The following is a 14,735-nucleotide window of genomic DNA, read 5'->3' on the forward strand; positions in this document are numbered from 1 at the left end:
GAATTTTCTAACTATAAGCCCACTGAGGTGCAAGAAGTGGGAAAAAAGGCACAAAGAAGGTCATGTACAAAATGTTTTGGCTCTAAATTCCATATAAGCTAAGGAAAAAAATGTAAAAATCCTAGCCAGTGAGCAATGCCATAATATAAAAATCTTATGCAAAGCTGAGGAAATAATTTAGATTCAGTGTCACAAAAAATTATTGAAAGAAACCTTAAGGACACCAAGTTTAACATGCCCCATTTCAGAGGTGAGACTGTCCAGAAATGCTGGCCAAAATCAAAAGCCCTACCAAGAAAGCTAGACCCATTCTTGGAACCCAGGTCATCTGAAAAATCAATCTAGCACTCTTCTAAATACACTATGCTGCCTTTCTAAATAATAACCTTTCTAGGAAAGCAACTGACTTTTCACCATTTCCACTGATGGAGCTTGTGGGAATGAAATTATACTGCATCTTAAGTAACTGTCAGACATGCTCCATATGTCCAACATCAAACTAGTCAGTCCCACTCATCATGCTCCAAAAAACATCTTCCCCTCATCTCTCCCATCTCAAAAACCTCGCCTAGTCAAAATCCTAGTAGCCATTCTTGATTTCTCACTTTCCTTCTTTACCCCTCCCTCCACATTCCTATCCACTAGCTAATCCCGTAATTTCCAATTCCAAACCAAAAGCTTTTATTACTCTTTCACATGACCTTCTGCAGTAGTCTTCTAACTAGTCTTCCTGCTTTCTCCTCTTGCCCTACTACTCCAATCCATTTTTTGAATAATTGTACAGTCCACAGAGGGAGTTCTAAAAGCATGATGAGCTCATGCCTCACCCCTGCTTTTTAAAAACGCTTCGATAGTTTTTCATTAACAACAGCATAAAATCCAAAATCCTATCAGAGCCACTGGCCTTGCCCTGTCTGGCCCTCAGCTCCATCGCCAATCTCCAGTCATCTGATTTGCTCCAATCACAATTATCTCTCAGTTCCTAAAACACATCAAACTCTTTCTTGCTTCAGCTCACGCATGTGTTCCCTCCATCTATTTTTTCCCTCAATTTAAAAAAATCAGTAACAATATATTTATGTGGCTTATTCACTTGCAACTTATATCTAGAGTAGCAAGAGGGGCCCTGATCATAAAAGAATCTCCTCAAATTAAAAAACACACATAAGAGCAGTTAGTGACCCTGATATTTAACTCAATTCTATGATTTTAAAGTTTGCATATAAAGTTCCTCTCAGCTCAAGTTCTTTATAAGCATTAAACAATTTCTTATCTCCAAAGTGTTTTATTTTTAGTCAGGACTTTAAAAAGACTATGTATAGGGGAACATATGGAAGAAACTGTCACTGTACATAAAAGGTAACAGATCTTATGGTGGTAAAAGACACAATGAAAAAATTTTTTGTTGTTTTTAATTTTTGTATTTTATTTGCTTTTTATTTTCTTATTTCTATTGTTTTTTTTTTTTTTTTGGCTTTGTTTCTGGGGAGGTTTTTTGATTGCAGAAGGGTGAAAACTGTGGCAGGGGAGGATCACTGGTGCAGGGTGTCAGTGATGGGGGGATGTGTGGAGAGGGGTGCTCCTGTGGCATGCCTCTATGGCATAGGAATATGTCCAAGTGGTCATGAGGCATTGTCAGGAATGAGCCTCCCTGGAACCAAGAGATTATTACTAAGCGCCAACTAGTGATGCATCTGGAAAAAGACCTTGATCAAAAGGGGGAAATATTAAATACAAATGAGTTTTTATGGCTAAGAGATTTCAAAGTGAGTCAGGAGGTCATTCTAGAGATTATGCAAGTCTCAGGAGCTCACTGACACAGTAAACAATGTCTCAAGCAAGGGGGCTCCTGAGGGCTCTAGAGATATCCAGACATTATAGGCAGGGCAGACAATCTCAGGAATTTGACACCAGTGGGTCTTATCTTGGAATATATGTTCCCCAGTAATACAACTTAGATTCATTTGTAATTTCCCTACACATGGCTCTTCTGCCCCATTTATTTGAATCTATGATTAGCACCATATCCATTAAATATACGTCCCAGAAATTTAAATCTTCTGGCTGTTCATATGCTGGTTGAGCCCTGAATCTCAGCAGAGTTGAGACTCTCTCCAGTTCATTGGATTTGCCCAGGACAACTAACAAAAGGATGATGATGGACAATGCCCATTCCAAAAAACAGTATCTACAACTGCAAGCAAGACAGTTTTATCTATTTGTTCCATGGGATCTAAGCCCCCTCTCAATCAGAAACAGTGGGCATCACCATCCCCAAATCTTCGAAACTGAGGAATGAACATAAGGGAGAATGCAAGTATGGCCTAAGGTAGACTTATTATTCTAGCAATGGAAGAACCTGTAACACTGATATAAAGGCAGTGGCCACCAGAGGTTCTGAGGGGAGGAAGAGGGAAGAACTGCTGTACAATGGGGCATTTGGGGGACTCTGAAATTGTTCTGCATGACATAGCATGATGGATACAGGCCATTATACATTCTGTTAAATCCTATAAAATTGTGCAGTGCAAAGTGTAAACTATAAACTGCAGACCATGGTTAGTATCAATGCTTCAACATGTTTTCATCAATTGTAACAAGTGTACCACACTAATGAAAGACGTTGATGAGGAAAAGTGGGGGAGTGGAGGGTATATGGGAATCCCCCTATATTTTCAATATTACATTTGTGTAATCTAAAGCTTCTTTCAAAATAAATAAAATAAAATGACTGTGTAGCAGACTGCCCTTTCAAAACGGAAAATGCCTACAGCAGCATTTTGCCAGTCAGGTGAAATGAATACTACTGTAATTTATTTATTGCATACATTCATAAGTAAAGGAAATGCTAGATGTCAGTTAGAGGTCAGAGAAAATAAAGATAATAAGTTGATTTTTTTTTTCAATTCAAGCTCACAGACGCCCTGAAATCTTTCCATAGACCCCTTGTGAGTCCATAGACCCCTGCTTAAGAACCCCTGGTCTACAGAACCATTTCTAATTTGAGCCCTCTTGTCATACTGTTTGGAAGTTCTCATGCCAAGGGCTCTAAATACTTAGAAAAGATTCAGGATTTACAGTACAAATGTAATAATAACTGAGGCCATCATTGTTGAATTTTTTTTCTCCCTTTCTATTATTTTCCTAAGGGACTGAATACCCTGGAATAATTCAACTTATTTTTTCTAAAGGAGATTGGAAAAGAAAGTAATCCAACATTAAGCAGAAACCATCAATGGTAATAAGAATCTCCATTTTCCCAGAAAACAAAGAAAAAACCCAATCACATTTCAGTGAATAAATATAATCATATCTCTAAGACTTGGAGTATTCTTGTACCCCACAATTATCTGAAAGAAGGTATTAACAAACCTTCAAATCATTATTCTTAAACAGCCTTCACCAATGTACTTAAATTTGAAGTCGTGATGTTCTTTATCTTTACATATAGTGACTTTTTTTATTAGAGCAGTTGTAGATTTACAAAAAATCATGCAAAAAATACACCCTCACCCAAGTAGTTTTTCCCTATTAACTAATACCTATTTTGCATTAGTAGGGTACCTTTGTTACAATCAGAAAAACATTATTATTATGTTATTAACTATAGTGAATAGTTAATAGTTTACATTAGTATTTGCTCCTTGTTTTGAGCAGTTCTTTAGTATTTTTTCCTATTCTGGTAACATATAACCTAAAATTTCCCATTTTATCCACTTTCAAATATGCAATTCATTGGTATTAGTTACATTCGCAAAGTAGTACCTCTATTATTGTCACCATCCATTGCCAAAACTTGTCCATCACCCAAGCAGACGCTCTGTACAAATAAAACATTAATTCCCCATTCCCCACCAGCTCCTGGTAATCTTTATTCTACTTATTTCATATCAGTGAGATTATACATATTTGTCCTTTTCTCTCTGGCTTATTTCATTCAACTTGATGTCTTCAAGGTTCATCCATGTTGTAGCATGTATCAGAACTTAATTCTGTTTTATGGCTTAATAATACTCCATTATATAAAAACCACAGTTTCTTTATCCACTCATCTGTTGATGGACACTTGGGTTGCTTCTTTCTTGTGGCAATTGTGCATAATGCTGTTATGAGTATCGGTGTGCAAATATATGAGTCCCTGCTTTCAGTTCTTTTGGGAATATACCTAGAAGTGGGATTGCCAGGTTATCTTGTAATTTATACTTAATTTTCCAAAGCAGCTGCACCATTTTACATTCTTACAACAACATACAAGTGTTCCTATTTCTCCACATCCTCTCAACACCTGTTATTTTCCATTTTTTTAATAGTGTAGCCATTCTAGTGGGCGTGACGTCATGGTATCTTGTGGTTTTAACTTGTATTTCTCTGCTGGGTAAAGATGTTGAGCATCTTCTTGTGTGTTTTTTTAAAAGAGAAATTGTAGATTTACAGAACAATCATGCATAAATTACAGGATTTCCATATACCACCCTATTATTTACACCTTGCATTGGTATGGTACATTTGTTACATATAATGAAAGCACATTTTACCATTAACTATAGTCCATGGTTTAACTTAGGGTTCAATGTTTGTGTTGTACAGTTCCACGGATTTAAAATTTTTTTATTCTAGTACCATATATACAATCTCATCTTTTCATGTGTTTATTGGCCATTTGTACCTCTTCTTTGGAGAAATGTCTATTCAAGTCTTTCTTTTTTTATTTTTTTATATTTTTTTTAAAGATTTATTTTTATTTATTTAATTCCCCTCCCCTCCCCCGGTTGTCTGTTTTCTGTGTCTTTTGCTGCGTCTTGTTTCTTTGTCCGCTTCTGTTGTCGTCAGCGGCACGGGAAGTGTGGGCGGCGCCATTCCTCGGCAGGCTGCTCCCTCCTTCGCGCTGGGCGGCTCTCCTTATGGGTGCACTCCTTGCGCGTGGGGGCTCCCCTACGGGGGGGACACCCCTGTGTGGCACGGCACTCCTTGCGCGCATCAGCCCTGCGCATGGGCCAGCTCCACACGGGTCAAGGAGGCCCCCGGCTTGAACCGCGGGTAGACGGACGCCCTAACCACTGGGCCAAAGTCCGTTTCCCTATTCAAGTCTTATGTGCACTTTTTTATTGGGCTGTCTTCTGTTGTTGAGCTATAGGAGTTCTTTTTATATATATTCTGGATATGAAACCCTGATGAAGTATATGGTTTCCAAATATTTTCTCATATTCTATGGCTTCCCGTTTTACTTTCTTGATAACTTTCTTGGATGCACAAAAGTTTTTTAATTTTGATGCAGTCCCATTTATCTATTTTTTTTCTTTTGTTGTTCATGCTTTTGTGAAAAGTCTAAGAAACAATGCCTAATACAAGATCTGAAGATGTTTCCCTATTTTTCCTTCTAAGAGTTTTGTAGTTTTGGTTTTTATATTTAGGTCTTTGATTCATTTTGAGTTAATTTTGGTATATAGTGTGAGGTAGCAGTCCACTTTTATTCTTTTGCATATGGATATCCAGTTTTCCCAGCACCGTTTGTTGAAGAAAGTATTCTTTCTCCATTGAGTGGACTTGACACTCTTTTCAAAAATCAATTGGCCATAGATGTGAGGGCTTACTTCTGAACTCTCCATTAGATTCCCTTGGTTTATATGTTTGTTCTTGAGCCAGTACCACCCTATTTTGATTACTGTACTTTGGTCATAGGTTTTAAAATTTGGAAGTATGAATCCTCCAACTCTTGTCTTTTTCAGGATGGTTTTTGCTACTTGGGGCCCCTTATCCTTACATATATATATTTCATGGTTGGTTCTTCCATTTCTGCAAAGGCGGCTGTCAAAATTTTGATGGGATTGCACTGAATCTATAAATCACTTTGGGTACAATTGATGTTTTAATATTTAGTCTTCAAATCCATGAACATGGAATATTCTTCCATTATTTATGTCTCTAATATCTTTCAGTAATGTTTTGTAGTTTTCTGCATATAAATCCTTTACATCCTTAATTTTATTCCTAGATATTTGATTCTTTGGTTGCTATTGTTACTGGTATTTTAAAATTTTTATTTCCTCTTCAGATTGTTCATTGCTAGTGTATAGAAATAACACCGATTTTTCCTTGTTTAACTTGTACCCTACCACCTTTGCTAAATTAGTTCATTAGCTCTAATAGCTTTGCTGGGGATTCTTTAAGATATTCCTAATGTAGGTTCATGTCATCTGTAAATACGGGAAGTTTTACTTCTCCATTTCCAATTTAGATGTGCTTTATTTCTTTTTCTTGCCTAACTATTCTGTCTAGAACTTCCAGTTCAATGCTGAATAACAGTGGTGACAGTGGGTATCCTTGTCTTGTTCCTGACCTCAGGGGGAAAGCTTTTGATATTTCACTATCAACTATGGTGTTAGCTGTAGGGATTTTCATATATGCCCTTTATGATGTTAAGGATGTTTCCTTCTACTCCTAGTTTTATGAGTGTTTTTATCAAGAAGGGTGCTGGATTTTCCCTTTGCCCTTTTGAGGTTAAGATGATTATGTGGTTTCCCCCCGTCTATTAATATTACTGTGGTAAATAACATCAAATTAAGTTTATTATGTTAAGCCACTCTTTCCTTCCTGTGATAAATTCCATTTGCTCATGGTGTATAATTCTTTTGATGGGCTGTTGGATTTGGCTAGTATTTTGTTGAGGATTTTTGCTTCTATATTCATGAGGGATATTAGTCTGTAATTTTCTTTTCTTGTGATATCTTTATCTGAGGTATAAAATGTTCCTTTCTCTTCAATTTTTTTGGAAGAGTTTGAGCAGGATACATATTAATTCTTCTTTGAATATTTGGTAAAATTTACCAGTGAAGTTATCTGGTCCTGGACTTTTCCTTGTCGGTAAGTTTTTGCTTACTGATTCAATCTCTTTGTTATTCATCATTAAGCTCTTCTATTTCTTCTTGATTCAATATAGGTAGTTCATGTGTTTGTAGGTATTTGTTCATTTCATCTAGGTTATCTAATTTGTTGGCATACGATTGCTTATCATATCCTCTTATAATCCTTTTTATATATTACTAGGGAAGAAAGCAAGTTGATGAATACCTACAATGTAAAACATGCAAAATAATACAACATAATATTTAGGAATACATATGTATGTGTTACAAGTGTAAAGAAATGCATGAGAGGAGAGCAGATGTATCTCAGTGGTTGAGCATGTGCTTCCCATGTACAAGGTCCTGGGTTCAAATCCTAATACCTCCCTAAAAAAGAAAAGAAATGCATTAGAATGATACTAAATTCACAGTCATGATTATCTTTGGGTCCTCTGATGCAACTGGAGAGGGATACAAGGGAGTATCAAATGTGTCAACAATTTTTCATTCTGAAACTGGCTGACAGGCATATGGGCATTCTTTATATTATTCATTGTATTTTTTAGTATTAAGTAAAAGGAAAAAAAGCTACCAATGGCTCTTAGGATTTGGATATTTATAGACTCCAAATCCAAATAATATCTATTCCCTATAATACTTCATATTCCTCCCCAAAATAAATTTTTGAAATGTACTGTTTTTAATTTATTCAGAATTTAAGACATATTTGTAGAGAGACTATACTACACTTTTGGCTGGGGTAGAAGGGGGCTCCCATTAAAAATACAGTGAATAAGAGTCAGTGTAATAGGAAAAGTTGAGATACATGCCTGAAGACAGTATATTCAAGGCAGCTATTCAGTGGGGTTTAAAATCCAATGTTTATTCTCATAATCAACTTGAATACTAATTTAACTAATCAGTGGTTCATTTGAGATAAACACAAACCAAACAGCTGCAGTCACTGGTTGGAAGGCATAGTCTCTGTGGAAACATCAATATGCAAAGAAGGGCAAGACCTAAAATCCTTCTGTTAACTCTCCACCCAGCTGTTAAGTGCATTTGTGAAATTAGAGTTGACCCATAAGTGCACTGTAATGCTTTAAAATGCAGTGTTTAAAAAAATCAATATGGTTAGCAAAGTGTACTAATTAGACAGCATCCGAGCAATTACAAAGTCAGTATTATGTCAACATACATTTTTATTACCCTGAATCTAGTATTCATCTAAGACAAAGAACATCCAACTTCCTATTAAAAATGTCCTTTCCAAATTACTGGCTAAAATCAATCAATACCTTCTCCTTGAATTTTGTGGTTAAAGAAAAGAATAAAAGGTAGTGGGAGTAAATTGGAAGTAAAAAACAAGAGCCGGTTCTCTATTTCAAATGAAACCTTTTGGTATAGTTGTAGACTCTACTTAGGAGTGCATGGGATAACCCCTCCCAACATGCTAAAGTAGGATAATTTTAAAGTAGAAAATTTTAGTACCATATACCCTGAAATACAACTTCGAGTCATCTAGCATAGCAGTGGATGTCCTGAAAATAATGTCAGTAAACTGATAATGAGCAACTATAAAATATGAATTTGTTCATTTTAAACAAAGGTTTGAATATCACAGTGACTAAGAGAGTCACATATAAAAGTGCATAAAGTAGCTATGCTTTAAAATAATCAAGGATCTAAAATCAATGTGCACACAAGGAAAAAAGGTATTGTTCCCAAAGTGCTATTTCTGGTTACATAGGTTGTATATATGGAGAGCGATTTTCAAGATCTACAGCAAATATAGTGTCAGCTGTCAGAACCTGGTAGTGAATTTTTAAGTTTTCTAAGATGTGTGTGTGTGTATATATATACATACATCAAGAAATGAATTTTCATCAAGCATAAGTTAGAATGATTTTTGGAGACTTACTCCTCACACTGGTAAGAAAATGATGTTTTTATAGTATTTTTGCAGTTAAATACCAAAAATTTACCAAGCCATTAAAAGAAGACTAGTTCAATGAATACCTATGTAACATTTTGAACCACGTGCCTGTCATAAATTCAAAGGTAAATTATATTGTTTAGTAGTTTGACAAGAAGTAAAAGGCAAGATTAAAAATTTAAGGGAAAAAGTCACAACTTCACCCTGGAGCAGGTCTGCAGGTAAATTCTTACACAATTCTCTCTGGGAGTACAAGAACAAGTGTATAGTCTTCCTTTTGGAGGTAGTCAGCAAAAAGTTCATGTAAGTAAAATGCACACATTAACAGTGAAGATTTATAACATCGTTCCACATTAGTTACGTTTTTCTGAATTTCTTCCAATAACCATTAGAACATCTCTAACTTGGCTATGCCACAGGCCAAAGGACCCAACCTAAACTCATCACTTCCTAAAACTCAAACCCACATTTGCTCAGGTTGGAAATCTGGAGGTCCTCCTTAACTCATTGTTCTTCATCCCCTACACTCAATCGTTCACCAAGTCATGATGACAGTACCTTCTAAAAGTCTTCTAATCTTCACCCCTACTGCCACTATCCCAGTTCAGGCTATCATTATCACTCATTGAAAAATTTCTTTGAAAGTAAGGGCAATTGTGTCAACTCTTTTTTTCATAGCCTGGATTTCCTCTGGAGGAAAAATCACATTTACTGTCTTCAGTGCCATAGACTGGGTGCATTTTCCTTCAGAGATTAGCATAGTCAGTAGAGAATGACAGAAGTAATAATAAAAGTTAAACTGCTAGTTTTAAAAGTTACAACTTTATTATGAATTTCTGCTCAAGAATATTGATGCTATAAACCAAAATAACTCCAATGATTATAACACTTTAATATATTAATTCTTTTTTTAAAAACAAAGTCAAGATAGTATTACTTAATGTTGCTCTTGAAGTAATCTTGATGATATCTGTCTTCAAGTATAATCTAAGTAGCCACAAAGTGAAACATATATAAACGTACATGACAAAGATTAAAGAAGGGAAGAATGGGAGTATATGATCAGATGAAAAATAAACAGTTTAAGACTTACCGGAATGCTTGATTCAGAATTTGATAATGAAAATGTTCTGGTGCCAATCCTATGACCACAGCATTAGGATCACTTGTTTGAATCCCTGGGAATGGAAGAAACATAGCCAAAAAATGCAATGAAAGGTAATATCACATTTTATAATAAAGTCATTTTAGTGAATCAAGTACAAATTTTTGTTGTAGCCATAATCTGAAATTTAAGAGATTATCCTGCCCAGTATACTTTGGAAGTATAAAAGAAACAAAAAGGTTTTCTAATATTTTATGTATTCTTTTTGGGCAACCTTATAGCCAGCCATAACTACAAGATGGGAATTGAAAATCGTAACTTGATGTTCTTAAATAAGTAACAAGTTCTAACTTTAAAAAGTTTCACTGATTAAGAACAGCCATAAGTACCCTAGGAACAATCAGATCAATAGAAACTGATGAGGGACTGAAAATCTAAGAGACAAGGGAAATTAGACTCTAATTGATACAACTGAGGTTAACATTCATGATAAATATGGAATGCACTGTAAATTCTAGTTTTCTACATAATGCCCAATCTACTTTAATTTCACAACTATGATTTTATAATTAAAGTGAAACTTAAGGCCTCAGTACATGATAAAAGGACTTAAAATACAAAAACCAAACAAGTACATTCATCACCACAGTTATTAAAAGTCTGACTAAAGGTTCTACAGATCATCCATAGCCCAATTCCTATTTGTCTGTCTTACTGCCTGCCAGTAATATCAATTCCACCAAAACATGAGGGAAAGAAACAAGAAAAGCAGACAACCAAGCTTCCAATTTCTTCCTTACCAGCAGCCATGAATATTGAGTAACTGGTTAAAGTTTGTTGAAGGAAGAAAATAAAAATTGGCTATAGTAAAAGTTGGAGGTTTATTTGTGTGTTATTTCCTTATATCTCCATTTACTGCTAGCAGAGGTACTCAATATAAGAAAAGATATTTCCATTCTCTCTACCCTGGGTATTTGCATGTATATAAAGAAGTTTTGCAAATATAGTGCTAGACTGAATTAAGATTTCTTCCAGTCCAGGGATTTCACTAATATATTCCACCTGTAGCTCACTGTTGAAATAGCTAAACTCAACTTTCCTCAAATAAAGTTAAAAGGGAAAAATGTGATTAAACATTTTTTTTGTCCTTCAGCTAACCCACAGTTATAAATATACTGACTATAGGATGCATCTATCCCCAGTTTCTGAATACCATTCTCATAACTGGGGAATTCACTAGTTGATAAGGTCTGGTGAGAAGCGAGCTCATCCTCTATCGATAGAGAGGCTGAAAATGCCAGATACTTTACCAGCTTCGCTTTTGGTTAAGGGTGCTGGCATGAGACTAAAGCTCTGCCATTCAGAAATACCCAACCCACGGCTATGAAATGGGAGCTAGTAACACAAAGAAGCAGGGAGAACCTTCTCTGAAAGGAGTGACTGTTGCAGCCAGGTGAAGATTTTGAGGCAGTAGTACTAGCTGAAGCCAACACTGGCATCTGATATCCAATGCCAATGGGCTCAGCAGGGCAAGCTGCAGAGTCCAATGCTCAACAGTGGTATCAGTGGCACCTGCTCAATTCAGTGGCATGTTACATACTGCTCCTGGCTGCATACTCCTAAGTCTAACTCTCCAGCTCTCCTTGGCAGTTCTGTGTGAAGAGTCTTTTTTTTTTTCTTTTTGCCATGGACATTTTCAATGCATAAAAGTAGTATAGTGACCTCTGAGGTAAGCATCACCAAGCTTTAGTTATCACCAACATTTTGCCATGTTGTTTCATTTATTATCCCCTACATTTTTTCATGTTTTTAATTAGAGAATTTGCAGGCCTACATTTTTCTTTTAAGAACTTTCTTTTTTAAAAGAGGTATCAGGGAGTGAACGGGGACCTTGTACATGGGAGGCAGGTGCTCAACCATTTGAGTTAAATTCCACTCCCAAGACCTTTTAAAGCAAACTCCAGGTATGTCATTTCACCCTTTTTCATATTTCAGTATGCATCTTTAACTGATAAGGACCTTTAAAAATAACCACCTTAACATTATTATATCAACAAAAGTAACAATTTTTAATGCTACTCAATACCTAGACTACATTTGAATTTCCTCAAATGTCTCAAAATGTCTTTTTACATCTGGTATGTTCAAATTGGCACCCCAACGAGGTCTGTGTATTACATTTGATTGCTACCTCTTGTGTCTCAGTCTATAAAAAACATTCTTCTCTCCTTATTTTTCATGCCACTGGTTTGTTGGAACAATTAGATCATTAATCCTGGACACAGCCCCACATCTGGATTTGGCTAATACCTTGTAATATTATTTAATTTGTTCCTCTATACCTATATTTCCTACAAATGGGTAATTGTATTTAGAGGTTTCACTAGGTTCACATTTAATTTTGGGGCAAGATTATCTCATAGCAACACTACAAATTTCCTACTAGATCACATGAAGTATAAGAAATCTGGTTGTCCTACTTCCAGCGATGTTAAGATCGATTAATAGATTCAAATGGTGTCAGCCTGATCTTGCCACTTTGAAGCTCACCACCAACCCTTCACCTAATGTTTTTAAATTCTACTGATGTTGTTGCCTATTTCAAAAGGATTGACAAAATGGTGATTTTCTAATTCTGTCATTCCTTTTGCATCTACTAGCTGGAGTACTTCTATAAAGAATTTACCCTCATCAAATATTTGACTATCCAAAAATACAGTTCAAATAGGAAAGGTAGGACAAATGTTTCCTTAACTCCCTTAATTTATCAATTTTCGGGGTAATGAGTTAGTAACATAGCAAACTCCAGTTTGTGGAGATGAGAATCATCTTGAACTCGATTTTTATATATATGATGTGTGTCAATCCACTGAAATTATTCTTTTTGTGCTCAGATTACCCTTTCAAGTTGGTTCCTATGTCCTACTGACATGACCCCATTAGTCTCCAATAGTTTCCTTGCTAACACAACTTGATATTCTAGACCCATTTTATAAAATGCCTGCCCAAATCTAGAACCAGCCATTTCTCTGAGGACCTAAGATGGGAAATGGCAACAGACACCATGATCTGAGCACCTGGCTGTCACTGCTCCTAAGCCTTTTCAGTGGAAAACTAGAGACATGGACATTTTAAGAGAATAAAAAGGACTTACTGATATTTCAGTTCAACCTTAATAGTATACAGCTTTTAATTAACTTAATTGATTTTTATATTTGTATCTCTTTTCTTTGACACTTAAAATCTTGGTTCCTAACAATACTAATATAATTAATACTTTGCTTTACCCTATAACCAAACCATAATTTTCAAAATAACTACACCATTATTACAAACAATAAGACTACTGAATGCAATTTAAGATGTCCTTGCAGTTCCTTTATCCTTAGATTTCATACCAATTCTGTGCACAATACACAGAATTTTAAAGTCATTTGAAGTCATTCTTTTCTGAGTGGGTATGCTACCAACTTGATGTAGAGTTAAGTTTGTTTTAATTCACTTTCACTTTTTATGATTTAATTATGGAAATATTTACATGATTCCAAAGTCAAAACTATGTAACAAGGTATTTTTAGAAAAGTCTCCTCTCCTGATTCCTCCACTCCTTCTCTCCCCCTTAAGGTAAAACCATATTTATTAGTTTTTCATTTACCCTTCCTTAGCTTCCTTTTAAAAATATAAGACAAATACATATATGTATAACCCTTTCTCTTCCATTTTCTTACACAAAATGTGTAAGTTTTATACACCTTATTTCTTTCACTTAAAATATCCTATGAAATCACTCCTTATGTTCTTCATCATTCCTTTTTTCAGCTACATGGAACTCCATTTCATGGATGTATCATAGTTTATTCAATGAGTTCTTTCTGATGAACATTTGGGTTATTTCCAATCTTTTGCTATTACAATAAGGCTGTAATGAATAATCGTGCTCATATGGCACTGCACATTTTTGTAACTCTATCTTAGAGTAAGACTGCTACATGTGGGGGTACTGCTTCATATGTAATTTTGCTAACTATTGTGAAACTCTCCTACACAGACGTTGTACCTTTTATCTTTCCATTAGAACTCATATCCTTTTAATAAACTTACTTGCTGTTTATTTCAGCCAAAGTTAGTTTTTTTGTTTCTCACAAATGAGCATTCTCATTGATACATTGGTAAGTTTCCTGTTAGTACAAGTTCTGAGGTCCTATCCTATTGTATACCCATGCTGAACTTCCCTAACCATTATTTGAAAGCCATCACGTTTTTTATAGTAAATGTATTCATATCCATTTTTCAATATTGTGTCACTTCACCCTATTATCTGCAAAAAGAAGCTATGTGGCAAAGCTTCATAAAACTGTAATATTTTTCCAGAGTGTGATTTTTCCAAAGTGAAAACAGTTTTATTTTCTCATGATTGAAACATAGTTCATGTTCGTTGTAAAAAAACTTCATACTATACAGAACGACATCTATTTTTAAACAAGGAGATACAGTTTATCTCATTTAAAAATGTTAGTACAGCAGCTCCTAGATTGAGGATTTCAACACTCAAAGTAATTCTAATCTGTGTTCTTTTAAACAGTGGGTCACGATACATCATTGGTAGGTTGTGAAACTAGGTTCGAGGGTTCTAGGCAGTATCAAAAGCAAACAAACAATTAAGTAAATCAAACAGAAAACAGAATGCGTCTCATACAGTAAAAGTATGGTTTAAGACATATAAACACACATGTATGTTTGTTCTGTGCTACTATGTAATGTTTCCCTTACTGTGGACTGCAGTCAAAAAAGGTATGTAACATGCCAATTTAGATTTGAACCAAAACACACCTCTAAACATCCAGTTTAAAGA

At 35.3% G+C, this 14,735-nt stretch overlaps 2 protein-coding genes across 4 annotated transcripts in view; one reads left to right on the forward strand and one right to left on the reverse strand.

The window, feature by feature from the left end:
* The window catches only part of KATNAL2 (katanin catalytic subunit A1 like 2), a 150,946-nt gene that overhangs the window by 129,962 nt on the left and 6,249 nt on the right, over window positions 1–14,735 (forward strand). The window lies entirely within an intron of this gene.
* HDHD2 (haloacid dehalogenase like hydrolase domain containing 2) overlaps window positions 1–14,735 on the reverse strand; it is a 45,882-nt gene that overhangs the window by 12,037 nt on the left and 19,110 nt on the right. For all 3 annotated transcript variants that reach the window (XM_004484689.3, XM_004484687.3, XM_004484688.4), the window contains exon 4: window positions 9,872–9,956. In XM_004484689.3, coding sequence (XP_004484746.1) covers window positions 9,872–9,956 — 85 coding nt within the window. The remainder of the gene's footprint in view (window positions 1–9,871; window positions 9,957–14,735) is intronic.

The sequence above is a fragment of the Dasypus novemcinctus genome, chromosome 16, assembly GCF_030445035.2.
Source record: "Dasypus novemcinctus isolate mDasNov1 chromosome 16, mDasNov1.1.hap2, whole genome shotgun sequence".
NCBI classification, from domain to species: domain Eukaryota; kingdom Metazoa; phylum Chordata; class Mammalia; order Cingulata; family Dasypodidae; genus Dasypus; species Dasypus novemcinctus.